A 24,586-nucleotide genomic window follows, 5' to 3' on the forward strand; every position below is an offset into this window, starting at 1 on the left:
CAGCCTTGCAGTCTGACCTTGCAGTATAGTTTCACTGGGAACATGATTTTTCCCTGCTTAATTCTCAACRAGCCTTAATTTAAYAGGTTTCRYACARCTCTACGCATKTATAGGAGCCCGTTTTGAAACCAGGACTGAAAACTCTTGATAAGGTTAAAAAAATCACAACCCCTCTCAGCCTATTCTTGCCGTTCGACACAACAACTCTAAAATAGGAGTAAACACAGAAGATACTGGAGAATTTACTCAATTTCCCTCAGCGCTGCGTCCGACCGCGGCCTCCCCCGGCTGCCGGGAACCCTGGAGGCTGGAGTCAGGCTCGCAGCGCGGCTCCCGGCGGGGCGGAGCGGCCCGGGGGAAGCCAAGAACCGAAAATTGAGAATCGAACGCCGAACAGACCCCACCGAGCCCCGCTCACCTCTGCCGGGCCGCCCACACTGCGCATGCGCACGCCGTGAGGGGAGGGCGGTACCGCCGGTTGATTGGCATGTGGAACAACCAATCGCTGAGCGAATCGGCGCGGGAGCCGCGCGCTTCGTCCAATCGGCTTTCTCGGGACGCGGCGCGGCGGCGCGCGGGCTTTGCCGCGCAGCGAATCAGCGCGGGAGGCGCGGGCTGGCGCGCGCTGGAGGCGGCCAATCAGCGGGCCGGGCTCACTGAGGAGCGCCCTCTAGCCCCCGTCCCCGCGTTCGAAACTCTCGGCCGCCAATCGCCGGGCGGGCGGGCGGCGCAGGGCCGCGCCTGTTCGTCGCCACACGGCCGTGGGAGGAGGCGGCTGCCGGGCACCGTGAGCTCCCAGCCATGCGGGTAGGAACCGGACGGGCCCGCGGGCAGCCGGCGGGGACAGCGCCGCTGCGCTTGGCCGGGTCCCGGAGCCGAGTCCCGGAGCCGCGAGGCCGCTCCCGGTGCTTCGCCCCTTTCCCCGCAGAGTGGCGGGCGCTGCAGCCAATCAGAGGCGGCGGCGCTGTCAACATCGCGGAGCGCGAGGGGTGACTGACCAATGGGAGCGCGGGGGCGTGGCTTGACCTGATCGGGGCGGTGTGGGCGGAGCCGCCGGGGGGCGCTGGTGAAGGGACGGGACCGTGAAGGGGCCGCGCCGAGTGAGGGGTGACAAGTGAGGGGTGACAAGTGAGGGGACAGCGCGGGGAGCGCGGCGCTTGTGTGCGGAGGGGACCACAGGGAGCCGGGGAAGGCGTCACGGACTGACCGGAGGCGGCCCCGAGGGTGCAGACGTGGCGAGAGGGGTCCCTGCGGGGGCTGAGCTCTTGGGGCGCGGGCGGCTCTTGAGGACACCTTGGGGCGCTGCCACCCCGGGGCTCGTTGTGCCTTCTGGGGGTCCCTCAGGGTTCGTGGGGAGATGGGGGCCTGGCGGCGGGGGGGACCGAGGCGCCCTGTCACCGCTTAGGGATCGGAAGGAATCGGGTCTGCCTCAGGAAGCGATGCAGAACCTCACGGGCTGTGTGTCTGCGCTGGCGCCGGCGTTTGCATCCACATCAGCGCCGATATTTCCCACTTAAAAACACCTCGCAGCTTGTTTTTGTCCAAACGTGCCCCTTTCTGCAGCGGCGTGGCCGTATAAGGTCCGTGCTGTGCTGTGGGGTCGATGGATGACAGCGCTCCCGCAGCACAGTTACAGCTCCCTAATATATTTTTTTTTTATTGCGAACAGACTTCTAATGAGGTTATGAAACGAGCCTGTGTCACAGCTAAGTCCCACCCATTTGCTGTGCTGCCGAGATAGGCCACCCATGATTCCATCCTGGGGATCCGGGGGTGACTGCTGCAACCCCCATTCCCAACCTCAGCTTTATCTGTCGGCTTAAATGCCTGACAACCTCCAAGTTTTGCAGGCGTCTGAAAGAAAAAGAGCCGTGTTTTTCTTCTTTTCTTTATCCCAAGATGCTCTGCCAGCGGGTTATGTGTGTCTTTGATAATTCCTTCCAATTCTGGCATTTTCAGCCCTACGTGGAGGAGATGGTGTGAGGGAATACCTGCAAAACATTTCTGCTAAAGCCAAGCAGGCTCCAGTAAAACAGGGAAAAATCAGACAGTTGTCCGTTCGTTTCCTTCTGGTGAAAATRTTTTATACTTCTGAAACTATTARAGATACATCTCAATGTACTTGTAAATAATGAAAACTTGAATCTGTAAAACCCATCAGAGTGCCTGTGTAAGCCCTGTAAAGAGGAATGGTCGTGCTTTGGAGGTTTTGTGCTTCTTTAAGGCAGCAGGAATTTATTCTTGGTGTTATCACAGGCTATCAAGATATTTCTTAATGTGTCTCTTTGCTCTCCAGCCATGAAATGATCATAAGGTTTTTCTTCAGTGTTGGAACACAGGCTGAATTCACCAGGGTGTAGAACATGCTGAAATAAGCCCTCTGTAAGAACTGATTAATTAATGGATTTCAAGTGTTTTCTTAGTGAAAGTATGCAAACTGGAAGAATATTTTAGTCTCTCTAAAACCAGTCTGCTTTTGAATGCTGTAAGACTATAGCAAAAGTATTGTATATTTATTTATTTATGATGCTTTCAGTTAACCAGCTGCTGGTTTTAACCACTGTGGGATTCCTGTTTGACTCCTTTTTTTTTGTTGTTTTATTAATTGGTCAGAAATGTAGCTCAAACCTATTTCAAAGCTTTCTGAATTAATGTTACATAATAACAATGAAACAAGTGATCTGCAAAAAAAGTAAGCCAAATATTACACACAGAAATAGCAGATTTGGTTGATTCAGTTGGTCTGAGTTTTATTATTTTTGGTGAGTTTCTTTCAGTGAAGGTTCAGATCCTCAATCATATTTAAATACATTGATAACAGGCTCTTTCACACCTTGCAAATGGTCTGTGGAGCCTCAGATTAAAAGAATTCAACCCAGTAGCACAGGAGAAGGAAAGGAGGGGGTCTGGCTGTGGAATATTTGCACTTTCTGGGATGGTTTGGCTGGAGCCTCTTCAACTCCCATTCTGTTTCTTCACGCAATAAAGTCAAATGCTTTTTTTAAAGAAAGAGGGTGATGCTTATTTCACTCTGTTTTCAGGGTGATGTCCTACTTGGGGCTGAGATATGGAAAACTGTGATGTGGTGAATTCTGTACAAGAAACGCCTTCATCTTCAGCAGACTCTGATGTCAGAAACACCCACAGCTCTGACTGTGACTTGAACTGCAGCAGGTATTGTGCTGAGGAATCACTAATATTTCTGTTATTTTGGTTTTGCTGAGTTAAAATGGCCTTACAGTAATCTTGGTATTAAGGTGAAATTTTTATTTCACCATGRTGAGAGTCCCAATGTAAATTGAGTGTGTAATTCTCTTCTGGCAGTCCAGCATATGTCACGTATTGTTTTGGCYGCTGTGTTGCACAACTGGCACAATGAATAATTGAACTTTTTTTCCTCGTGTTTCACTAGAAGTCCTTCATCCAGTGCCAATGGAGTTTCTGGTTACTCAGGGAATACCAGGTCCTCATTAAAGCCTGGTTCTGTTGAGCTGCTTGCCTCCTTTATGCAAGATATCCAGAACATTGGACATGCTCACTCGGAAAGTTTGAGGAACTGTGAGGTATTTGATGTTAAGGTTTCTTATTAAAAAATGATGTTAATGGATTTGCTTTGCATTTTGGAAGACAAATCTAATTATATAAATCAGCAACAAATCTGTATATGTGTTTATTTTTCATGGTGGGACAGATCCTTTTACTAAAAATGAACTAATCACCTGGCTGGATTTTACTAAAATTGTATCTTAGCATTTTACAGTATTTTATCTTTATATCTTAGTGTTTTGCAATACAGATCTGAATACTTTTTTTCCCAAATTACAATACTTAAAGATAGCAAGTTTTTGAACTGAAAAATTGAAATCGTGAAAATTGTATCGAATCAAACTGATCTGAAGAGATCCTAGAAATTAGTTTTTTTTCTATAAATGGTCCTGTTTTGCTTGATTTGTTTATGTATTCCATTTGTAAAGATGTGTAGATGATTAATTTGTTTCCAGATTTAAACTAATGCAAAAATAATGATGTAGTACCCATGAACTAATTCTTCCAAACACTTTTTTGAATGTTTTTTGTCCTTTTGTATTTTAAATTTTACCACTATTTTTAGTCATCATAAGGAACATCAGTTTTCCATACCATGGGTTTGTTCCTGCAGAATTTTTGAGCTTTCTGGCTGAGATCCATCCAAGTATCTGTTGACAGATGCTTAATTTGGGTTCTCTTTAACACCTCCAGGAACAGAATATTGATGTCTGTGTCCCGTGTCCTGTGCTTCGAGCACCAGGCTTCATAAACATCAGCATAAAACATTTTTTAAACATCAGATTTTTCCACATTTCAGGAATGTTGTATATTTGATTTTTTTTAAATGATCTCTTAGTTTTCACTGCATGATGATGCCTCATGGCCTTTAGCTGGATTTCTGAGGGGAAGAGTTCCTTATTGAAGTGAATGGACAAAGAGGTGTTTAATTCTCAATTTTGGGATTGCCTATAATTAATGGAACTGGAATCAACCTTTCCAGAATTTGACTGTTCTTTGCTGGCAGCTGTTTCTACTTTTAGTTTCCATTGATTGGCACAGTGGGGGCTGAATGTTGTGGGGTGGGCAACCACGGTGCTGTTACTCAACTTTGTGTTATGTCAACACCCAAAAAACCATTTGTATCCAGAGAAAAAGGTAAAAGGTGCAATGTGGCTGAGCTTTAATTATTTTTTTTTGGTGATTTAATAGGCAAGGTGGCTGCAGCTACTGAGACTGGCAGAAAAACAATGTCAGGAACAAATAGTTACCCAGCAAGAGCAGTTCCACCGTCAAATCCAAGTAAGTAATGACTTTTCATGGAGGTGGATGAGGCTGAATGTTTGTTTTCTACCCCACACTCCTCCAAAATAGTGCAGAGAGGCAGTTAATGGAAGTGGATGACTGGAGTGCTGTTTGGAGGATGCAAATTTGAGACAGCCTTGGCTAAATAACAAAGTAACTGGTGGGAACCATTTCAGAAGTGATTTGTGGATTATTTGTTTTCAACTGTTTTGTTTTCACAAACATTTGGTTCAGAATGCTCACGTGATAATGGGATTTTGTAGGTACAAGGTGGTTTTTATTAACTGTCAGACTGTGTAATTTCTAATTTTGAGACAATGTAGCTTTCTTTTCATTRAAAAATGTTAYACAAYTGATCATCCCYTCATCCAGGCAGTATATAGCCTAGGAAAACCATCACTGTAATAGCTGAACACTTACTTCACCTTCAGTTGAACAGCCTCCTTTCTAAGAATGAAGAATAACCATGTGAAGGTGGTTCCCATTTTTGCTGAACTGTATTTATCCATTAGAACAGGAGAAATGTGTATGTTTGTATAAGAGATAGTAATACTACAAATATATAATGCTTAATATCTTCATCATTTTGGTTGCTGTTTTTCCCTTCCCTTTCCTGATGCCCTCCACACTAGTAGTAACCAACAGTTCCTGAACTGAATTAACAAGAGGTACTGTCCTTTTATCCTATCTCCTGTTTCTCCTGCCTCACCTCCCCACCTTCCTCTCCTCCCTCCCATCTTGTTATTTTGTTATTAAGTGTTTCCTTACACCTGTATTTCCTTCCTTTCCTGTGGTGTTTTGATTCACTCGTTGCTGATCATGGTCTTTACTAATCCATTGTGTTGGCTTTGCTGGTTTTTGTCTTTTTTAATAGGAAAGGTTACCTCTGGAAGAGCTGGGGGTGTGGTTTCAGCAGGGATTTACTAACTGCATGGATTGCCACACTAAATAGAAAATCTACAGCTGTAACTGAGTTGTGTGAATGCATTAGATAAAATAGATGCAGCTATTCCAAACTTCAACTGGTGTGCCTGTGACCCAGTGAAAACACTGAAACGCAGGCTAGACACATTCTAGTGAGGATAATAAAAATACACAATAATAGTAATAATAATAATAATAATAATAATAATAATAATGATAGTCTACTATTTGTGGTAGAAAAGCAAGATGCTGACATGACTCTGAGATAGGGTTTGCTCTGTGCTGGGTTTTGAGACCAATTGTGCTTGTGAAAATCTTCATCCATGTGAGAACAGGGATCAAAAGACCTTGAGTTCATTTTGGATCAGTGGGGTCAGCCCTTGGCTTACATGATCTATGCAATAGAAGACAAGTGTGCCAAGGACAAGCTGTCACCACCTGTGGATGGTCTCAAGATCAGATTTTATCAAAGAGAATTTAAAAACAAAAGTTACCAGCCCAAAACGCCAAAAATCACATCTTACTTTCCTCTTTTTTTTTTTTAATCTCTTGCAATTATTTGTGAGTATTCAAAAATCAGTAAAAATGCAATTTAATTAGAATAGTAGCCTTTCACTTTTCCTGCACAGGGTATTAATGACAAAGATTAAATGTCAGCAGTGAATCTGATCTTCTTTCCCCCCACTCCAGTTCTGTTCTTTCCCTTCTCCCTTCCTTACCTTCCAGACTGAGTTGGATCACAGAATTGGAGCACAAATGATTGCTGCAGTCATGATTGAAATAGCAGAACACAAAATTTTGTAGTGGAAGGGAAACTTCATCCCAAGTTTTTTGTTTGTTTGTTATTTTTGGCAAGAAAGACTGAGCTGAAATTCAATTGTTAGTTCTATTGCAAGTTAATCAAAAATCTGAGGCTAGATCCTGACTAGCATTGCATATAGGTTCCTCTGAAATTAAGTTGTCTTTTTATTTCTTACTTTAGAAGAATAAATCATTTTTGTTCAATTTGTACTTTCCAATTGCTATTCACATGTGAGTAATGTTCTGTAGTTCTGTGAAAAAAACATGAGTTCCATGTTCTTAAAATTATTGCAAGTTTTCTTCTTGTTTCTTTCCTGAGGGAATTAGTTTGAAAAATGTTCTGGAATACAGCTTTATGCTCTCTCTTGTCATGTGCAAGAGTTGTGTGCTCCTGCAGTTCAGTAATCTCAGTTGAACTCTGCAGAAGTGCTGGCCATGGGCACAAGTGGGAATTCTCTTTGCAGCCCTTGGCAAAAGCATTAATTATTTCTCAGAGTTGCTTCAGTATTGCCAATGCACAGCTGTAAAATTTAGAACTTAAAAAAATTGCTCATCTAACATGCTGAAAAAACTCTTTTCAGACATTGCAGACTAAAGAGTAAGTGATCTGTTAAATTTAATGATCTGGTTATAGGTTTGCTGCACTCCATCAGACACCAAAACAATCAAAAGGTAGAACTTTGTGTCATGCAACCCTAATAACATAATATCTAAATTGGGTTTTTTAAAGTCGAGTTTTATGCAGTTAATCTTGCAGAGGTACATTATTCCTATTCTCATAATAGAGTAATGGTTAATTCTTTCATTAAAGCGTCCTTGCAATCTTTAAAAATGTATATCCAAGTGAAAAAGTGTTTCAGACTTAAATGTAGCAAAACAGCTGGGTAGTTTGTATTTCTTCAGCTGGGTGGTAGGTAACTATAGTTCTGAGGGCAATTAATGGATACATTCATGCATGGTTTTTACGTGAATAAATGACTACTGAGACTTGAAATTCACTGCATGGAATTAAGGATTGTTCCCATGGACATTTTACTGTTATGCACAGTATGTATTTAGCTACTTGATGCATGAGATGGCATAAACACTCTAAATCTCCCACTAACAACATGAATCCAAGATGCATCACAAGAGATGGATGTGATTTGTGGCAGGATGTGATGGGAATGGTGCCTTTTGCTCTCTGCAGCTGATTCAGGATGAGATAAGGCAGCTGCTGGGCTTGCAGAGCAGCACTTGGAGCCGGGGTTTGGTTGCTGAGCTCACAGACACTTCCTCAGCACCAATGGGGATGCGCTCAGAGCTCTTTGAGGAGCAGGAGAGCATCACCAGCCAGCTGAGATCCTGTGAATTGGAGTCCCAGGCCAACGCCTGCCATGTGCAGCAGGAATGTGCAGAGAGCGACGCCTCCATGAACAGCGGCTACGGCACCCTGTCCACCTCCGAGCTGAACCCTGCCACAGGCAGTGCCAGCAGGGACACAGACTGCATGGAGAACACTCCCCAGGGACTTGAAACCAGGCCAAGGCTGGACAGCCATGCAGGAGTGGATGATGTGCAAAATAAAAGAGAACTTTCACCAAAAAAAACAGAGGAAAATAGTTCGTCGGGAAGGAATGATGTTTTAGTTTTTCCTGCTGAATTTGAGCATAAAGGTGATGAAGATCAACGTGGGAAGAAACCCAGGTAAGTGATAAACTTTCCAAATACATTAATTTATTAGAGACAATTCCCATGCAGATAAAACTGGTGGTCACTGGGAACATGTATGGGTTGAATGGAACTTCTTGATGCTCAACTGCTTGATAGATAAATATATTTATTTAGCCTGATGTTTCTCAGTGATGCAGATCTGCATCTGCAGTGTTTAGCTGTTGTAGATACATTTGGTGAAAATACCCTAAGGTGTATGTGTGTGTTTCTTTCCATCCAGTAAATCTTTAACGTCATGGGCGCAAAAGTTGAGACAAACCCAACCAAAAAGAGTAACTGCAGATGAAGTATGTGCGACCTCTATGCAAGAAAATGAGAGAGTGAAGAGATTACCACTTGAGAATGTAAGTCTCTTCTTATTTCATTATGTTTTTTTCTTGTAACTGCTATTTTTTCAGAACTACAGCATGTTCTCATTCAGGATATACTTTCATATGTAACTTSAAGCATTTGAGTTCCCATTCACATATTTAAAGTTCATGTGGGCAAAGTTTACTTCTTGAATCATTCCATACTTAGGCACGTAGCTATTTTGGTTTCTTTTATTCATTGCCTGATTTTTGTCTTAACACTTCCCTGAGTGGCACATRTTCTTTSCTTGTAGAGAYAATGGCCACATTYTCAGCTGAGGCTTCAGGTCATGGYAATTCATTGTGCYCTGTAATTTTTGAAAGATCTTTGATTTCTGGTGATGCCTCTTTGGGCACACAGGATTCTTTATGTGTTAAGGCATTAACCACTTTGCTCAGAACAAAAAAAACAGGCATGCTTCATAGGAAATAGTTTAACTATGTGGCTTAGCTTAGTTCCCCTTTTGATTGTGATTACCCTCAATATAAATTGTGTAAGTTTGGATCATGCTGTATAATCTCTTTGCTTTAAAAGACTAATAACACTAAAATGCWGTTTTAAAAAACTATCCCCTTGCCTTTTTTCTTCCTTTCCTTGTGATTTTCTTTCTGAATTTGTTTTTCCCTTGTAATTTTAGACAAACCTTACTGATGCTGCTTTGCCACCGTCCACTTTTTACCTCAATCAACCGAAGGAAAGTCCAAATTCCATAGGGTCAGAAGCTTCAGGTGTAGTTAATTTCTTCTTTCTTAAATTCCCTTTCTTTTGAATTCTCATTTTTTAAAGCTCTTCCTGAAATGCATCTCCAATAACTTCAGGGAGGTGAGGAGGATTTAAGCACTGACAAGCTTTGCTATAGCATTAATTCTGCTTTTTGCTCCTGTTTTCAAACTGATGGCAGCTCCTGTGTATCYTGCTGGCAGATGTAGGACATGCAGCAGTTGGGGTTTTTTTTCAAAATTTCTCAGCATTTCAAAGCTGAACTTGGTGTTTAAAACTGTTTCATAATGGAATTACTGTTAATATCATGGTAGGGTATCAAATATTAGCATCAATGGTGTGGTAATAGAGGCAGAATTCCTGTAAGCCATGATTCAATAATTGTGTGGATAGACAGGAAAATAATGCTGTGTGTAATGTGATTCTTTCATTTTGGGGAGAGTTTTGTGTTTTGGTAAGGCTTGGCTTTGTTGTTTTGGGGGTCTAAATGAGGGGTGGTTGTCAGTTTTTTTTTACTTTTATGAAAGCCAAACAACTAATTCACATATTTTGATCATAACAGGGTGATTCATTTCAGTAACAAAGAGGGGCACAGAGATGCAGCCCTGCAAACTGTGTATAAATATTGCTTCTTCACAAGCCACTGAGAGAGGGACACATATAAGAAATTGRAGTGGGATTGAGGCTGTGTCTGTTCCTTTTGTCACATCCCTCTTAGTCCTGGTAGTTTTTATTTTTTTGCATGCTGCAGTGTGCTGCCCAAACTGAAGAGTTTGTAGCATCAAGTGGCTGCCTGGGATTATTCCTTGGGTGGTGCCAGTTTTGAGGTCTRTTAGAATTTTATTAGAAATATAAATTTGTGGTAAATGAGGATTTGCTCCTTGAACACCAAATCTGTGTGTTTTAACTGATTTGCAGCTTTTGTTGCTGGTGCTGTGTGATGTGATGCTGATTATGTTGCCTGTGCTTTGCATTGAGATTTTTGTAACTCCCGGCCTGGTAACAAATGCTCTAATGACATCCTAAAGCAGTAGATACAAATAATTAATACAGCATTCTTGTTACTGATGAAATAACATTTTACTAATGGATTTTGGATTCCTGTTCTATAGGTGTGAGATTAAAATCTGTAATTTTAATTTTCTTCTGGTGTTCCTTCTTAYCAGGACTTTCATACTGGAAGCTGGATGAAAAGGAGATGTATCACACTTTACCAGAGAATTTTAGAAGTGAGTTTCCTGATGTTTTCTCCACAAAAGTATCACCAGTTCAGGTAAACTTTGTACATGTTTAAAAGCTGTCATGTAGTTGCTTATCTTTGCTTTTTGCCTGTGATGGAAAGAACCATCCAGAAGTTCCATTCTCTGCGAGAAATCTTTTGTTATCTCAGTCTCTCATATCCTGGTTCTTCATTATTCCTGAACCCCCCTAACCTCAGCTGGAATTTACTGGCCTTCTTTTGTCATTCAAAAGAAACTGTATAGGAGATGAAAAGTGACTGACTAATATGCTAAAAGGTGTGTGTGCCTTTTTAGAGACCCTTTTTAAAGCTGGGTGCATTGAATAAAGCTGTCTGTTCTGAGCTGCTTTATCAGCTAAACCCACCCCAGAACTCGCTCATCTATATTGGGGGTGGAGGATTGTGTTCAGAAAAAGTAATGGAGCAATTTTTCCTGTTGAAGTTGTCCTCTGCTGATGAAAAGAAGTTGTCATCCCTGAAGGATATTTATCATAAAAGACAAAGGGAAAGCAAGCAGATGCCAGACCAGAGTTTTATGCCTTCTTGCCAGCCAAGTCACCCKCCAGAGGTAACACTGATTTCTTTACTTCACATCTGAGTTAAGGATATGTGGGGAGACAGGCTGCTTTCACATGGATTGGCCCCTGCTGCCACCTCCAGCGTTTTGCTGGAACAGCAATTTGAGCAGCCAGGGGATGAAGCAGCTCGGGAAAGGATCCAGCTTGAAAGAACCTCTAAGAACAGCCTGAGCACAGAGGAACCTTTGCTGCACAACCTTGAGGATGCTGCAGGGACGGATCTGCTGCTGCTGAGGCTGCACGTGGAGCTGCAGGGGCAGGAGCAGGGTTTGCTTAGTGCTTCCCAAAGGCAAGTTCATTCCACCTGTGAAACAGAACATGCACAGCTTGTGGAAATGATTCTTTATCGTTTCTATTTTTTTATACAGCTCTCAGTGCTGTACATTACYCAATAATGATGGCTACTCTGTGACTGTATTTAGATAACTGAAGTGGTTTTGTAACCCTGCAAAGTTACTGTTTCAACACACATAGTCCTTTAGTTTGCATAATTGAAACTTCAGAGGTTTTCTAGAAATACAGATGTTGGATATGGCCTTTATTAATTGGAACTTAGAAACTTAAGTTGCAATTGTTGGGAATGTGTATTGTCATTTCAGTGTTACAGGTGCCTTCGTTTTACTTGTCACTACCAAATGATTGTAATAATATTCAATAGAATGCCTGCAGTGTGCTGTCTGATTTACTGATGTCTGATAACTTTTGTTCTTGTAAATGAAGTTAAATCACARTTTTTTAGTGTTGCAATTTATTTCCTAGATCTTGACTCTGGACCCAACCCTGCACATGAAACCAGGTCAGCAGAACCAGGGACGCTGTTTTTTCAATACTCCTGAAGACTCTACTGCCTTTTCTCCAGACTCTATGGCAGAGCCMGGATTTCCAAGTCATTGTGGCACAGACTCTTTTTCACAGACAAGTAATTCATTTCAGTTCAATGATTCTCCAAAACTCCCTGSCAGCAGCAGAGCTGTGCACTTGGACCTGTGGAGAAATCACCCCTTCCAGAGTGAAAACAGGAGCAGCTCTCCCTTCCCAATGCCATTCAGGGATGCTGACAATGACAATTTAGTCAACACTGAGGAGGAAGAAACGCTGACTCTAACTCCATCTTCTGTTACTCAGTGTGCTGACAACAGTTTGCCAGATTACAGCCTTTCAGTGGCATCTGTTGAAGATCCTGTGGTAATGTCAAAGTAAGTGATTTTTTTCTTTTTTAAAAGGCATAGAGTTGGTACTTTSATAAAGAAATGAAAGAATARTAGTAAAGCAAACAAAATGTGTGAGTTCTCTTGCTCATGTCTATACATCAAAATAAAAATACATCCTTCCCTTAGAGGCTGTGTGAGGGAGTTCCTTTAGGCAGAGAATTTCAAAGTCCTGGGAGGGGGTTATGTTTTCCTTTTTAGAATCAAGTGGTGGGAGAAGCACAGAATTACTGTACTTAGGAAAAATAATTATCCTCCACTCACTATTGAAGCTCTAGGATTTGCACATGGACAAGCAGACAGGGCATATATTCCATGTATGAGGGCTTGGAAAAAAGTGGAGCTTTGTTTTATGTTTGTATATATTATTTGTACCCAATACTCATAATAACTCTTAATGTGAAGGCTTCTCTGCCTTAGATGACACAGCTGGTTTTGCTTTAGCTTGAATGCAAATWGAGTTTTATAAGAGACATTTATATGCTGAGTTCATTATGTGCAAATGATCATGTGGATGGCTGGAATTGTTAAAAATTCTTATTTTGAAAATAGGATTAGGCAGAACCTGAGGGAAAAACATGCTCGACACATTGCTGATCTGCGAGCCTACTATGACTCTGAGATACAGAGCCTGAAACAGCAGCTGGAGTCAAGCCATGGARCTGCTTCATCTGAGGAACTGAAGAAAATCAATCAAAATCTTGCTGACAGGTCCTGTTTGTCCTTATTTCTTGTCTTTCTCTTTACGTGGTGCTCTTTATGTTTTAAAGACTGAGTATCCTTGTTTGGAATATCTTGAGAAGTTTATGTCACTCTTCAATTCCAAAGATTCCATGCATCTGTGAATATTTCCCTGATAAATATAAATTTTGCATTATTTAATGCAGTTGCTAAGTTCTGGTTGCCCATCCCTACTCTTTATCCAGTGGAAGGTGTCCCTGYCTGTGGCAGAGGGGTTGGAACCCTGAAGTGCCTGAAAATTGTGGGAGGAGATCACAGGCTGGGCACCAAAATTCATGGGGATGCTTGAGGAAGAAAAAAAGGCTATAAAATGCAGATTTAATATTTGAAAATTTCAAGAGATTGGTGTAATTTGTATGTTCTAAATAGGTGTGACCAGTTAGATGCAGCTYTGAATGAAGCAAGTGCTCGCATAAAAACCCTTGAAAATAAGAATAATCTGCTAGAACAGCAAGTGGTAAGTGTATGTTCTTAAATCAAGTTGCTTTTTAAGTAAAAGGGTAAAATACATGAACTTTTTCATTAATAAGATGATCAGTGTTCCACACTGCTCTTTTTTAATTTTTGACCTTTTACCTTTCTCTTAATATATAACATCAGCCCACATTATCAGTGACTTTCCAATCTGAGTTTYTTAGGACTCCTTACTCAAGTCATCATCACTTTTGCTCATGCACTTYTTTCCAGGTTAGCAGGGACCAAACAGAGTCAAAGAGTGAAATACTGTGATGTRTTTATCAGGTTTCTCTTTAAATTTTCTTTATTTATTTTGTCTTAATTGCTTTCTTATTAGAGCTGTGATTAAAGWAATCTGACCTAGGCCTGGGGCAAAGATACTCTTTCTCTAGGTGTATTTGCAGTGTTTCCAGCTAGGCCAGACCTTTTTGTTTGTGCATAAATAAATGCACAGATAAATGCATTTATCAGTCAAGAAACAGGACACTGTCATGAAAGGTGAATGCTTTGTTGTCAAAGTCAGACACCTGCAGGGACTCTGTCCACCTTCTTTAGATATTTTTCTATGCTGGGAAATAATTTAATTAGATGGATTGGCAGCCTCACCTCTAGATAGTTTAAATCCTATGAAATAAATACATCTTTGGTGAGTTTAGTCTTCATTTTCATTATTTTTAAGTCAAACAAATGAGCAAAAACCTTGTTTAGTTCATGCATGGGTGTACCCTTGTTTTCTGTCTGGGTGATTTTTGATCATGCTTTCCACTGGAATAAATAATCTGCCAAGGAAAGGCTCTGAAGAACATTTTCTGTCCTGCAGGCAGATTGGAGGGAGCGTTTTTATGCCATCAGCAACACCTCCAAAGTGCTGCAGGAGCGGCTGGAGGAGACRCGCACGAGCCACAAGGAGAAGGACAACACCATCAGCCGCCTGAAATCCAGGCTGAGGGAGCTGGAGGAGGCTTTTGAGAAAGCTTACAAGTTATCTGACAATAAAAACACCAGGCTGCAGGAAGAAAACAAAATGTTTCAAAATGTGAGTAAGAAAATGAGCGATGGTGTTGGCACAACGCAGAGTGCTGGGTGTGAAAAATACTCTTGAGTTTACCACTGGAAAGTTTTAATGCACAACTGAGAAAACAGAAATTATTCAGCTGTCTGCTTACTAGGCTGGGTGTTGGGGCACACCACAGACCCAAAAGATATTTAAAAACAATTATTTAAGGCAGCAGGTGTGTACTTGATGTGGYGATGCTTGCAATACTCTCTCAAGAGTTTTATTATTCCACATGCTCCTAGTTGAATTTATTTTTGAAGATATTACATGAAATTATTTTTGAAAATAATTTTTCCTCTCTTAAGCTTGTTGGAGRTGGACTAAATTTTTCGTACCTCATGGCAACTTGTTAAAACAGTTTGTTGTGTATGATTTTAGACAAAGGAATTGTKCCTCTGATTCTGCAGGAAGAGCTTTATGGAATGTTTAAATGGATTGGCAGAATGGGTATTAGCTGGAAATGCTGCTTCATGCTTTAACTTCTTTTTCACAATGGAAATTTCAAAATACAAAGWCAATTTCAAAGCCACTGAGGAATTTTACTGGTTGATTCATTCAGTTTCTTTAGGGACAACTAATTTGAAAATTAGAAATACATTCTGTAAGTAGCTCTGTCTCCTCATCCTGTCCATAACTTTTTGTTCCAATTAGAAGATGATAAGAAGAATTTAACAAATACTATTAAAGTACATTTTGTATCCCCTGTAGTGCTCCTGCATGTGTTAGACAAGCTGTTGAGATGATTTTACAGCAGTCAACAAAACTGTTAATTGACTGTGGTCTCACTGTGGCTTTGTGTGTTCTTTTGTTTTGTTTTAGCTTTTAGGAGAATACGAATCCCTTGGAAAAGAACATGAAAGAGTAAAGGTAGGCACACATAGCTAATTAAAAAACCAAACCTGGAAACTTTTTGATAATGTGCCATGGAATTAGCTGAATTAACTTAAATGTTTTGAAAAAGCTCAAACAGAATGATCCATATTTATCTGTACTGATAACTTCCTTCCTCAGAGTCCTGGAGGGAAAAGGAAGGAAACTGGAATCTATTATTTTCCAGTTATAGACAGCAAAAATACTGCAAAGTCAAAGCCAAAGCAATTGAATGGACCCTTTGAAAGAGGAAGATGTATTTAATGTATTGGCTTTCAAGACTGATGTGGAGTTACTTGGGTTTTATTCAATATAATTTCTGGGTTTTTTACATTTTTCTTTCTTATAGGATACATTAAATACAACTGAAAACAAATTGCTTGATGCAAACACGGAGATTTCTGATTTGAAAAGGTAATTGTAAAACTTCTTAATGTTTTAACAATATGAAATACAAAACTGTGGCCTAAACATCTACCCCAGAGGGTGAGGGCTGTAGATTTTGCAAGCTTAATTACATTTTATGAAGCATTTCATGTTGCTTTATGTTATTGGCACAAACTAAAAATCTCATTAATTTAGGATATGCATTTTTTTCTACTTCATCTGCTTCCAAGGCAGCATCTCCTGGTCTTGTCTTTCTGGCCAGATTACCTGATTTATTTAACTTCAAATTCAAATACATATTTATATCCATATTTAGATAGAGATGCATAGACAGAAATGCAGCAGCTGCTCTTGTTCTTCTGCTTCATCCAGAATATCTGAATAAAAATGAGCAAACTCTTAAGAAAAATGATGTTTCTTCTATTCCATTTAAATCACCTCATAATGCATCTTTTTTAGGACAATTTTAAAACTTGAAGCTCAGCTCAAGCAGGTGGAACATGAAAATGCTCTGAAGCTTCGCCATATAAGYGAAAATCGTTTAAGAACCTCTTGTGCCAAGTAAGTGAAACCAGGTCATGTATTTTGGAATAGTTTTTAACATGTTTTGGCTAAAAATGGATCAAGATGAGGTCTCTCTGTGGGCTAAACTGGATTAAACACATGTGACATAATCCAGAGGCTTCACATGMCAAGAAATTATTAAACCCAAATAAATACTTTGGATAATGTATCCCTGACTTGGCAGACTTGGCCCTACTCTTCCCAAATGAACATTTGCTGGGTCTCAATTGCTCAGCTGAATTCCCACGAAGATTTTGGGAATACAATCTGATTAATAGTCCAATTAGACATTGGAGGTTTTTCTTTGTGTGTCATTGATTTGAAAGGCTTGGTGTGGTTCTAAATACAGTTTGTACAGGTGTCCTGAGAGTAGAGGGGAAGTTCAATTAGGATGAGCTCTGGTTTAAACTGGGAATTTATGTTAAAGAAATTGATCTGTGTTCTGGTTTTGTTTGTTTGTTGTTTRGGRATTTTTTTATGTTTTAAAGGCCTGAAAAGCTTTGTCCCCCTTTGGTTTTTATCACTCAGTTATGGCTTGTTCAGTGTCTTTCCCATTTCAGTACTGATGCTGTGAAGCCCAAAATGATAATTAATGTGATTTGTGGATGTCCATCTGGATGTAAATGAACAGGTGCATTTTGGGGAGATTTGAATKTTGATGATTACGAGGACAGGAATAATTTATGTATTAATATATTAGAGGGACAGATTTCTGTTTACAGYTCTTTTAATATTTATGAACCAGATCCCTCAGCAGGGAACAGAAAAAAGGAAGAGCTGGCCRTGGCAGACCATGTCCATCAGGGAGCAGGGTATAAGAGCCAATATGGATTTAGGAGTTAATCTGGCCCTAACTGATCCCAGAGGCTCAAGGAAAGCCTCGTTCCAATTGAATGCCCAGGGGATATATTTACAGAATAGTGCTTATAGTTCATAGCTTGGGTAAACAACACCCTTTGTTCCTAATCATTTGCTTTCCTGTGTATAGAAATCACATATTTCTTTTGATATTTCAAAATAATAATACACTAATTGATGCTTATTAGTTAATATTTATCGCTCTGGGGTCATTAGTTCTGGCTTTTTCTTGTTTTTTCTTTTTTTCTTTTTCTAATAATTGTTGTCCAAAGGAAAGCTGGGATCAGATGCTCTGAACTACTGCAGTAATCTCCACCAAATGTTTTCATTTAATTAGTTGAGATCTACTTGCAACCCAAACCTCRGTCTGAGTAAGCAGCATTAAATTACAGGATGATCTTTGTGGAGCTCTGCATTCTGAGCATATTGTGTTATTTAGACTGAAACCTCAACATATGATTTTCTTTTTCCAAATATTTTATTTTCACTTTACAAGMATGTTTTAAAAAGCAGTTATTTTTCCACAGTATTTACAAGTTTATTGTATATTTGTTTGTGTTTACTGGAATAAACGACAGGTTTTTCTTAAAAAACCAAACCAAAACCAAACAAAAAAAGCCCAAACTCCAAAGCCTTTCATAATTTTGAAGCTTTTTATTCCCACAGCAAGCTGGGAACTCCTGATGTCAGCAGGAGAAAGTGGTTGATACCAGGAGCTGAATATTCCATCTTCACTGGGCAGCCTTTGGAGGGTCAGGAAAGCCCCAAAGACAACAGGCTGGAAGAAACCTATATTCCTTCTAGGTGAGTTGGTTTCCTTCAGTACCCACCATGATGGAAAGTGGAACACTTTTAAAAATTTTATCCAGAATTGCCTGGATGCACGTTTCTAGATTTTKTACCTGTTAAATAGAGTTTTCAAAACAAATCTCAATGCTGTAGGTGCCATACAATTCCTTAAAACCAAATCACCACCTTCCTTCCCTCAGTTGCTCTGACACAAACAGGAGCAGCCTTCAGCACCTCCCTTGAAGGAGCAGAAATCCTGCCCTGCCTCCTGTGCTGCTGTTTCTGCTCTGTGTTTGTGTCCAAACCTGCTCTGGGTTTGTGCTGTAGCACTTCTGCTTGCCACCAGTGGGAAGTTGCAGGTGTAATTTGGGAGTTTGCCTTCTTAATCAGAAGTTTTTAAAGCCTCTGTCAGGACAAATTTAGTTTTAAGAACAGGTTGAGTCACCAAATTTAATTCACACTGTTCAGCTTTAGATTCCTGAGTTGACTATAGCACAACCCTATGGGGTTTTTGGCTGAAATGAAAAGTATCCTTATTGAAAATCTGAAACTAAAGTTCTCCAACTTTTGTTTATTCAGCTTGTGTTTAGTTATATGAAATAAAATTAAAAATTTGATCTTTTTTTTCCTTCTACTACCTCCCATTCTTTAAGGCACCATTCTCCTCCTCAAAAAGACTCCTCACAAGAAGATTCTTCAACAAACACAATTGAAAAGAAAGAAGATGAGATGTCAGAAGCACCAATTATAAAAGCCCTAAAAGAACTTGAAGAAGGAAAAGTATTTAAAGATTGGGGTACACAGACAGAAAAAGAAGATGCACCAGCTAGTAACTCTTATTTTTATATTCCTGAACATGTCTTTACTGGCTTTGCTTTKCTTGCATGTCTTTTGGCTTTGGGATTCTCAGCATTCAAGCCCATTAGGCTCCAGTGATGGGATAAAAACAGTTTTAGCATGCAAACTTGTGGAGTTCTCCTAAGAAAATTCAAAGTCGGCTAAGTGACTTGTTTAGAATAGGGGGAATGCAAAGGTTGTTGTTATGTCTCARCTGGAGACAGTTAATGTCCTGTTTTCTAAGAATATCTCAGTATTTATAAACAGTTAATGGAGTCCTGACAAAGCTCTGGCTGGCTGTTCATCCATTTGAGTTTCCATGGTGTTGGATGGGAATGGTGTTAAGGAAGTGGGACTGCCCTGAGCTGCTGTAAAAACACTGATTTAGAGAAAGCACTGAGTCTTTCTTTAAAGTTTATATTCTAGGCCTCAGGCCGGTATTCCAGCCTTCTTTCCCAAAAGATGCTTTTGTCCTGATTTCCACTGTATCTCTATTTAACAGTGTTACTCAGCATCATTTCTCCCTTACACTCACAAAGATCCTTTTTCATGAGTTAAACTGTCTGTTCCATGAGTGTGAAGAGAGACTTCAGCAAAACAGCACAAACACATTGATGTGAGGGAGAAAAAGCTGAGTTCAGGAGAATATTTKTGAGTTCTTGTGTTGAAAAGGGTTGATTAATAGAACAACTTTTTCTCTTTTAATTAGAACCATCGACTCGACGTCAGACTGTTGGCTTTGTTGAAACTTCTTTGGTCACAAACCGATCTCCAGAGAARGGGAAAGACCAGCACAGACCCAAACGGTTCAGCTCCCCCTCTGGCCAGAGGTCATCGTCCCTTCCTCCTGCAAACAGGAAATCCAGCACTCCCAGTCAGTGCTTTTCTCAACTTTGCTCTGTGTTACACAAAAAGTAGAATCAAACCACAAAAGGCTGCTCTAGAAGAAAGAAAAACAGAGACAGGATTTTTGCATTGTTCTGACAGTCTGAAAAAACRTTTCTGTAGTCACAGACTACATGAGAGTTCTAAGCTTATTTTCATTTTTCCATGTTGTGATGCACTTTTCATCTAATTTAGATAAACATGTAGACAGCTTTGAAGAGCATTCTTTTAAGCTGTAAGCACACGAGTGGGAGGTACTGCACCGGGAAGTTTAAGGTAGATAAACATGCTTTGTCTTTTGCAGCAAGAAGAGAGATAATGTTGGCACCAGTGTCTGTGACATACAGCCCTAAACGGTCTCCAAAAGAAAACCTCTCTCCTGGATTTAGCCATTTGCTTAGCAGAAATGAAAACACAGTGACAAGGTAAGATCTGGTGAACACAGTTGTGTTCTCATCGTTATTGGAGCAGCAGGGTGTTTATACAGACTCAGTGCTGCTGTTCCTTGCTCATTAAATGTCCTCAAAAATGAATCTGAAGATTTCTGAATATAAAGCTAAGTTGTGCTTCTTTTTAAATCCAGCAAGGAAAATGCAGAATGATCGAACAGGAATTACAATCTTCTTCTTAAAAAAAARTCGTTTATTGAACCAAAAGATGAAAAAGTAGAGAATAATGTATTGCTTGATATATGATTTCTAGTAAGTAATTGCTGTGTGCTTCTTGCTCTGTAGATTTGATATACTTCTAGATGACCTGGAAACTGGTCCTRCATCTACTTTACAGCACAATAATCCAAGGAAAAGGCTCCAGTTTCACTCACTAGATGATGTAGAAGGTAATGTGTCCAAGTGGAGGGAAGCTGTTCTTTATTTTTGCACCACAATTGTTTCCACAGTGGTAGAAGATTCCTTACTCTGTGAAGTCCAACTTTCAAAAATCCCCTAAATCTTGCCTTATTCCTGTAGGCAGAGAAATCCTGTTCATACAGTATTTTATTTTTATGTGTATGTGCACAAACACAACGGAACCAAAAAAATAATTAAATTGAGAGAGAAGGGTAATATATTCCCCTGTGCTTAACTCAATTACACAATGCATATCTTTGTGGGGTCTATATTAAGATRTACATACTGAGTCACACTAATAAAATTCTATTGCTAAACATTGCATTAAGGACAGCAAATAGTAACTGTAATAAAACCAGTTGTTTCAGATTTTTTTTAAATGATTGATCTTTTTTAAATGAMTGATCTTTTGCGATCCTTGTCCCAATGTTCTGCTGTTTTGGTTTTATTGATGCTCTTATTTAGACTGGTGTTTGCATGACAGCTGGTCAGCTTGGTCTTACTTAGAAATGTACCAGTGAAAGTAATTCCTAATTAGTCCAACACAGGAATCTGTTTGTTAACCAAAAAATATGCTGTGCTACAAAGATCACTTGACAGATGACCCATACAAATGTTTTGCATTCTTTTGGGAAGCTGTTTAAGGCAAGGGACTGAGGCTTTGCTCGTCCCTCTCTTAGTTCATGCACTGCCAAAACCAMACTGCTTGTGCTGTCATTAGCTTCTCTTTCTGTCCTATGCAACAATTTCCCAGATAATTCCAAAGCAAGTAAGAARAGCCCTGTTCTGTTGATAGGAAGGCAGCATTCGGGTGTCAGACACGGCCCTTGTGCCGAATCCGTCAATAATGGAACGAAGAAAACGGCAGCTTGGGATGAGAGGAGCCAGAGATACGAGGCAGTGCCATCACCTTGTGAGGAAGACTTCAAATATGCAACAAGGATTACAACTCTGGCTGAAACAGAGAGGCTTTTCGATGAGCTGACTCATGAAAAGCAACAGGCAAGTTGTTTTGGTTTTTTTTTTGTTTTCAAGTTGTGACAAATCGTAATTGTTGTATGAGAGGTGAGGGATGGAGCTTTGTGTCCATRCAATGCATGGCTGAAATTCATGCACGATTTAAGTGTCATGTATGGAATGAGCCATTATCCTTCCTTGCTCTATTTCCAGTCCTTCTCTGTTCCTAAATTGATTAAAGGAGAGTCCTTGTAACACGAACACAGCGTGAATGAGGGTTAGCACATTATTAAGGTGTTAAAGAACAAAACTCTGCATGTATCTGTAATCCATACACCTCACCTCTCTTTCTGTAAGAGGAGTTAGGAAGGCTTATATTGGCTCTTGGAACTAATTYACAGCTGAAGTGTTTTCTGTTACTAGATTGAGGCTGCACTGAGCCGAATCCCTTGTTCTGGTGGAAGAATGACCTTGCAAGCGAGACTAAATCAGGTGAGAAAGCTTCTCTGTGCTACTGTTCTCTTTTTATTTCCACAATTTGAGAATACATAATGTAGAGAAAAGATCCTCTGGGTAGTAAGTGTGATTACTGTGGGAATTTTTGTATTGTTTTTGGTTTTTACATTATGGTTTTCTGTTGTTTATGTCTTCTGGTTTTTGTACACGGGATGCATTTTGCCAMATTACTGCAAGAATGGTCTATTCTTGTGCTAACACTGGGAGGTGGATAAAGGCAATGCATTAACAAAATGCAGTGACTATGAAATAGATCCCTGAAGTGGCAGACAGGAAGGATATTGTGCTGTAGGAGAAATTGCAAAGTTTAGTTCTTGTTTGGTTGGGTTTTGTCTCCTTGAAAGTATAAAGAAGAAAGTAAGAAGGTAAAAATAATATGACAGGTTTGTGGGTCTGGCTCTGGTTTTTGGGTGATAACAGAATGCTGCTAAGGCCTCAAAAARGATACCAGGAACATAGGAATGATAGCAGTTTCTTAATTTTAGGAGGATCATTGGATTTTATGATATATTATTAATGYTTTTTGTTCTTTCTTTTAACTCTTCCTTTTAGGAAGCCCTGGAAGATCGTTTGGAAAGAATTAATAGAGATTTGGGGTTAATACGAATGACTCTGAAAAGATTTCATGTCTTACGAACCTCTGCGAATCTTTGACAGTTCCTTCTTGACTGCAAATATACTTTTTTTTGCACTAATGTATAATGATGCACTCAGTAAATGCAAATTGTTTTGTATTTTTATAAACCCTGAGAAGTAGTTTTACAACCATGTTACCCTTTACAAACAGCAATATTTTATACTTCAAACAGCCACCTCTATTTTAAACATATTTTTGTTACACCTGAGAAATCAATGTTTATCCTGTATTGTAATATTTTTAGAGATATTAATTATTTTTAAATAGTGATATTCAATTTATAAGAAGAAATTAAAAGGCAGCTTGTTTTCAGAAAATGATAGTGTTACCCTTTTGCACTTGGTTTTCCTCCACCATTTTATAAATATTTATGGTGTGATGTAAATATTAGCCAAGAGGATATTTTGGACTTTAATACAAAAAGCAACATGAGTTACCTGTATTGAAGAGAACTGCTGTTGTGTGGTAAATCCTTTTAATTTGAACCTTTAACATGGATGATTTTCCTTGTGACAGAACTGTGAGCAATACTTGCACTATGGCTGTGGCAGGAAAATACTGCTCTGACTTCTGAAGTGTCCCAGCAGTCACAGTGAGGGGTGTTTTGATACTGTGAGTACCAGGATTCACCTGACAGCAGCCTCTCTGTCTCCCAGTGAACAACTCCACTCCAGCTGATGCTCCAGGACTGGAACTCCTTACCTGGAAGTTACTGGTTCCATATGCCAGACTGGATTTCGTGCCAGTGTTCTGTTCGTGTACATTTCATGTATTTGTGAACATAAACGAATTTTTCTTGGTGAAAAATATGTATTTGCCAGTTGACATATTGTTGCATTACTGTCCAACATTGATATTTTGGTTTGTATTTTAATATTAAATAAATGTTTAATTAGATTCTTTCCTCCTGCCCAAGTACAATAATAGGCTCTGGGATATTACATCAGCGATAATGTAGGTTTTAATCATATTGTGTGTTTCAAATTCTGTCCTTGTTCGAGATGTTTAGCCACCAATGATGTGATTACAGGGCCAGAATAGCTGTCATAAAGGAAGCTTGAGAAGGTCTGATTCTAAAATTAGAGTGCTGTGGTTTAAGATATTTGATGAAAGACTGTCCTGCCCATGCACAGTCTTTTTGAAAATTTTGTGGTTTTTGCAACCCCTTCTGCCCTGTGGGTACATCCAGTGAGAGACCAGAGCTGGGGAGAAGTCAAGGCTGGGAGTTACTCATTTTCCCCTTTACTCTAAAAATGCAGAAATTGGGTCTGAATGCTTGGAGAGGACTTGCTCCAATGTATTTCCAGTCTCCCCATACAGATGTACAATTTTGAAGGCATTCCATGTTCTCACTTGGTAATTTTTACTTAGAAGGGGTTGGAGGAAGAGAAAAAGAATCTTTTCTTCCCTGCTTAGCTCTATTCAGCTGCAGTTTCCCCACCATTTTGTTATTAAAGGTACAATTTTAAAGCATTCTTCAGAAATATCAGTCAGCCAGCAGGATTTTTCCAAGGAATCCATCACAGGAAGATTTCATGAGTCCACTAATGGTCTTGTTTTCTTTCATCAGTGCTACAGCAAAACCAAAGAATTTTCCTGACAGACATTAGAGGCAAGTAGGTAAATCAGCTTCGCTCTTTCACTGCCTCTCCTCCTAACCTCCCTTCATCTCCACTCCATTCTTTCCAGCACTATTCATATTCATGGGACTCGTTTTTATTACATCCAGAAAACTGAATTGTGAGTCAGGATTTATTTTTTTAATCAAAAGTCCTCCTCCATCTGTTGGAGCTCTTTAGGCTATTTCCGTACTATTACA

General features: G+C 39.9%; 1 protein-coding gene across 3 annotated transcripts; it reads left to right on the plus strand.

Annotated features, from left to right (window-relative positions):
• Window positions 1–661: 661 nt before the first annotated feature.
• LOC130586609 (M-phase phosphoprotein 9-like) lies at window positions 662–23,659 on the plus strand. 3 transcript variants are annotated; one of them, XM_057387478.1, is made up of 25 exons: window positions 1,050–1,114; window positions 2,297–2,382; window positions 3,042–3,174; window positions 3,413–3,563; window positions 4,738–4,827; window positions 7,745–8,241; window positions 8,489–8,612; window positions 9,257–9,347; window positions 10,506–10,612; window positions 11,022–11,147; window positions 11,917–12,353; window positions 12,918–13,076; window positions 13,476–13,563; window positions 14,383–14,598; window positions 15,439–15,486; window positions 15,839–15,903; window positions 16,336–16,437; window positions 17,965–18,102; window positions 18,741–18,916; window positions 19,634–19,798; window positions 20,114–20,234; window positions 20,544–20,647; window positions 21,454–21,659; window positions 22,038–22,106; window positions 22,683–23,659. In XM_057387478.1, exons 3-25 carry the CDS (start codon window positions 3,068–3,070, stop codon window positions 22,782–22,784), a joined length of 3,489 nt encoding a protein of 1,162 aa, XP_057243461.1. In that variant the 5' UTR covers window positions 1,050–1,114; window positions 2,297–2,382; window positions 3,042–3,067; the 3' UTR covers window positions 22,785–23,659. The 3 variants fall into 3 exon arrangements, with proteins under 3 accessions (XP_057243460.1, XP_057243461.1, XP_057243462.1); XM_057387477.1 differs by lacking the exons at window positions 1,050–1,114; window positions 2,297–2,382 and adding an exon at window positions 662–807; XM_057387479.1 differs by lacking the exon at window positions 2,297–2,382 and having other exon boundaries at window positions 1,052–1,114.
• The last annotated feature ends 927 nt before the right edge of the window (window positions 23,660–24,586 follow it).

The sequence above is a fragment of the Malurus melanocephalus genome, unplaced genomic scaffold (assembly GCF_030028575.1).
Source record: "Malurus melanocephalus ecotype Western Australia unplaced genomic scaffold, MMel_1.1 scaffold_1222, whole genome shotgun sequence".
Taxonomy (NCBI): domain Eukaryota; kingdom Metazoa; phylum Chordata; class Aves; order Passeriformes; family Maluridae; genus Malurus; species Malurus melanocephalus.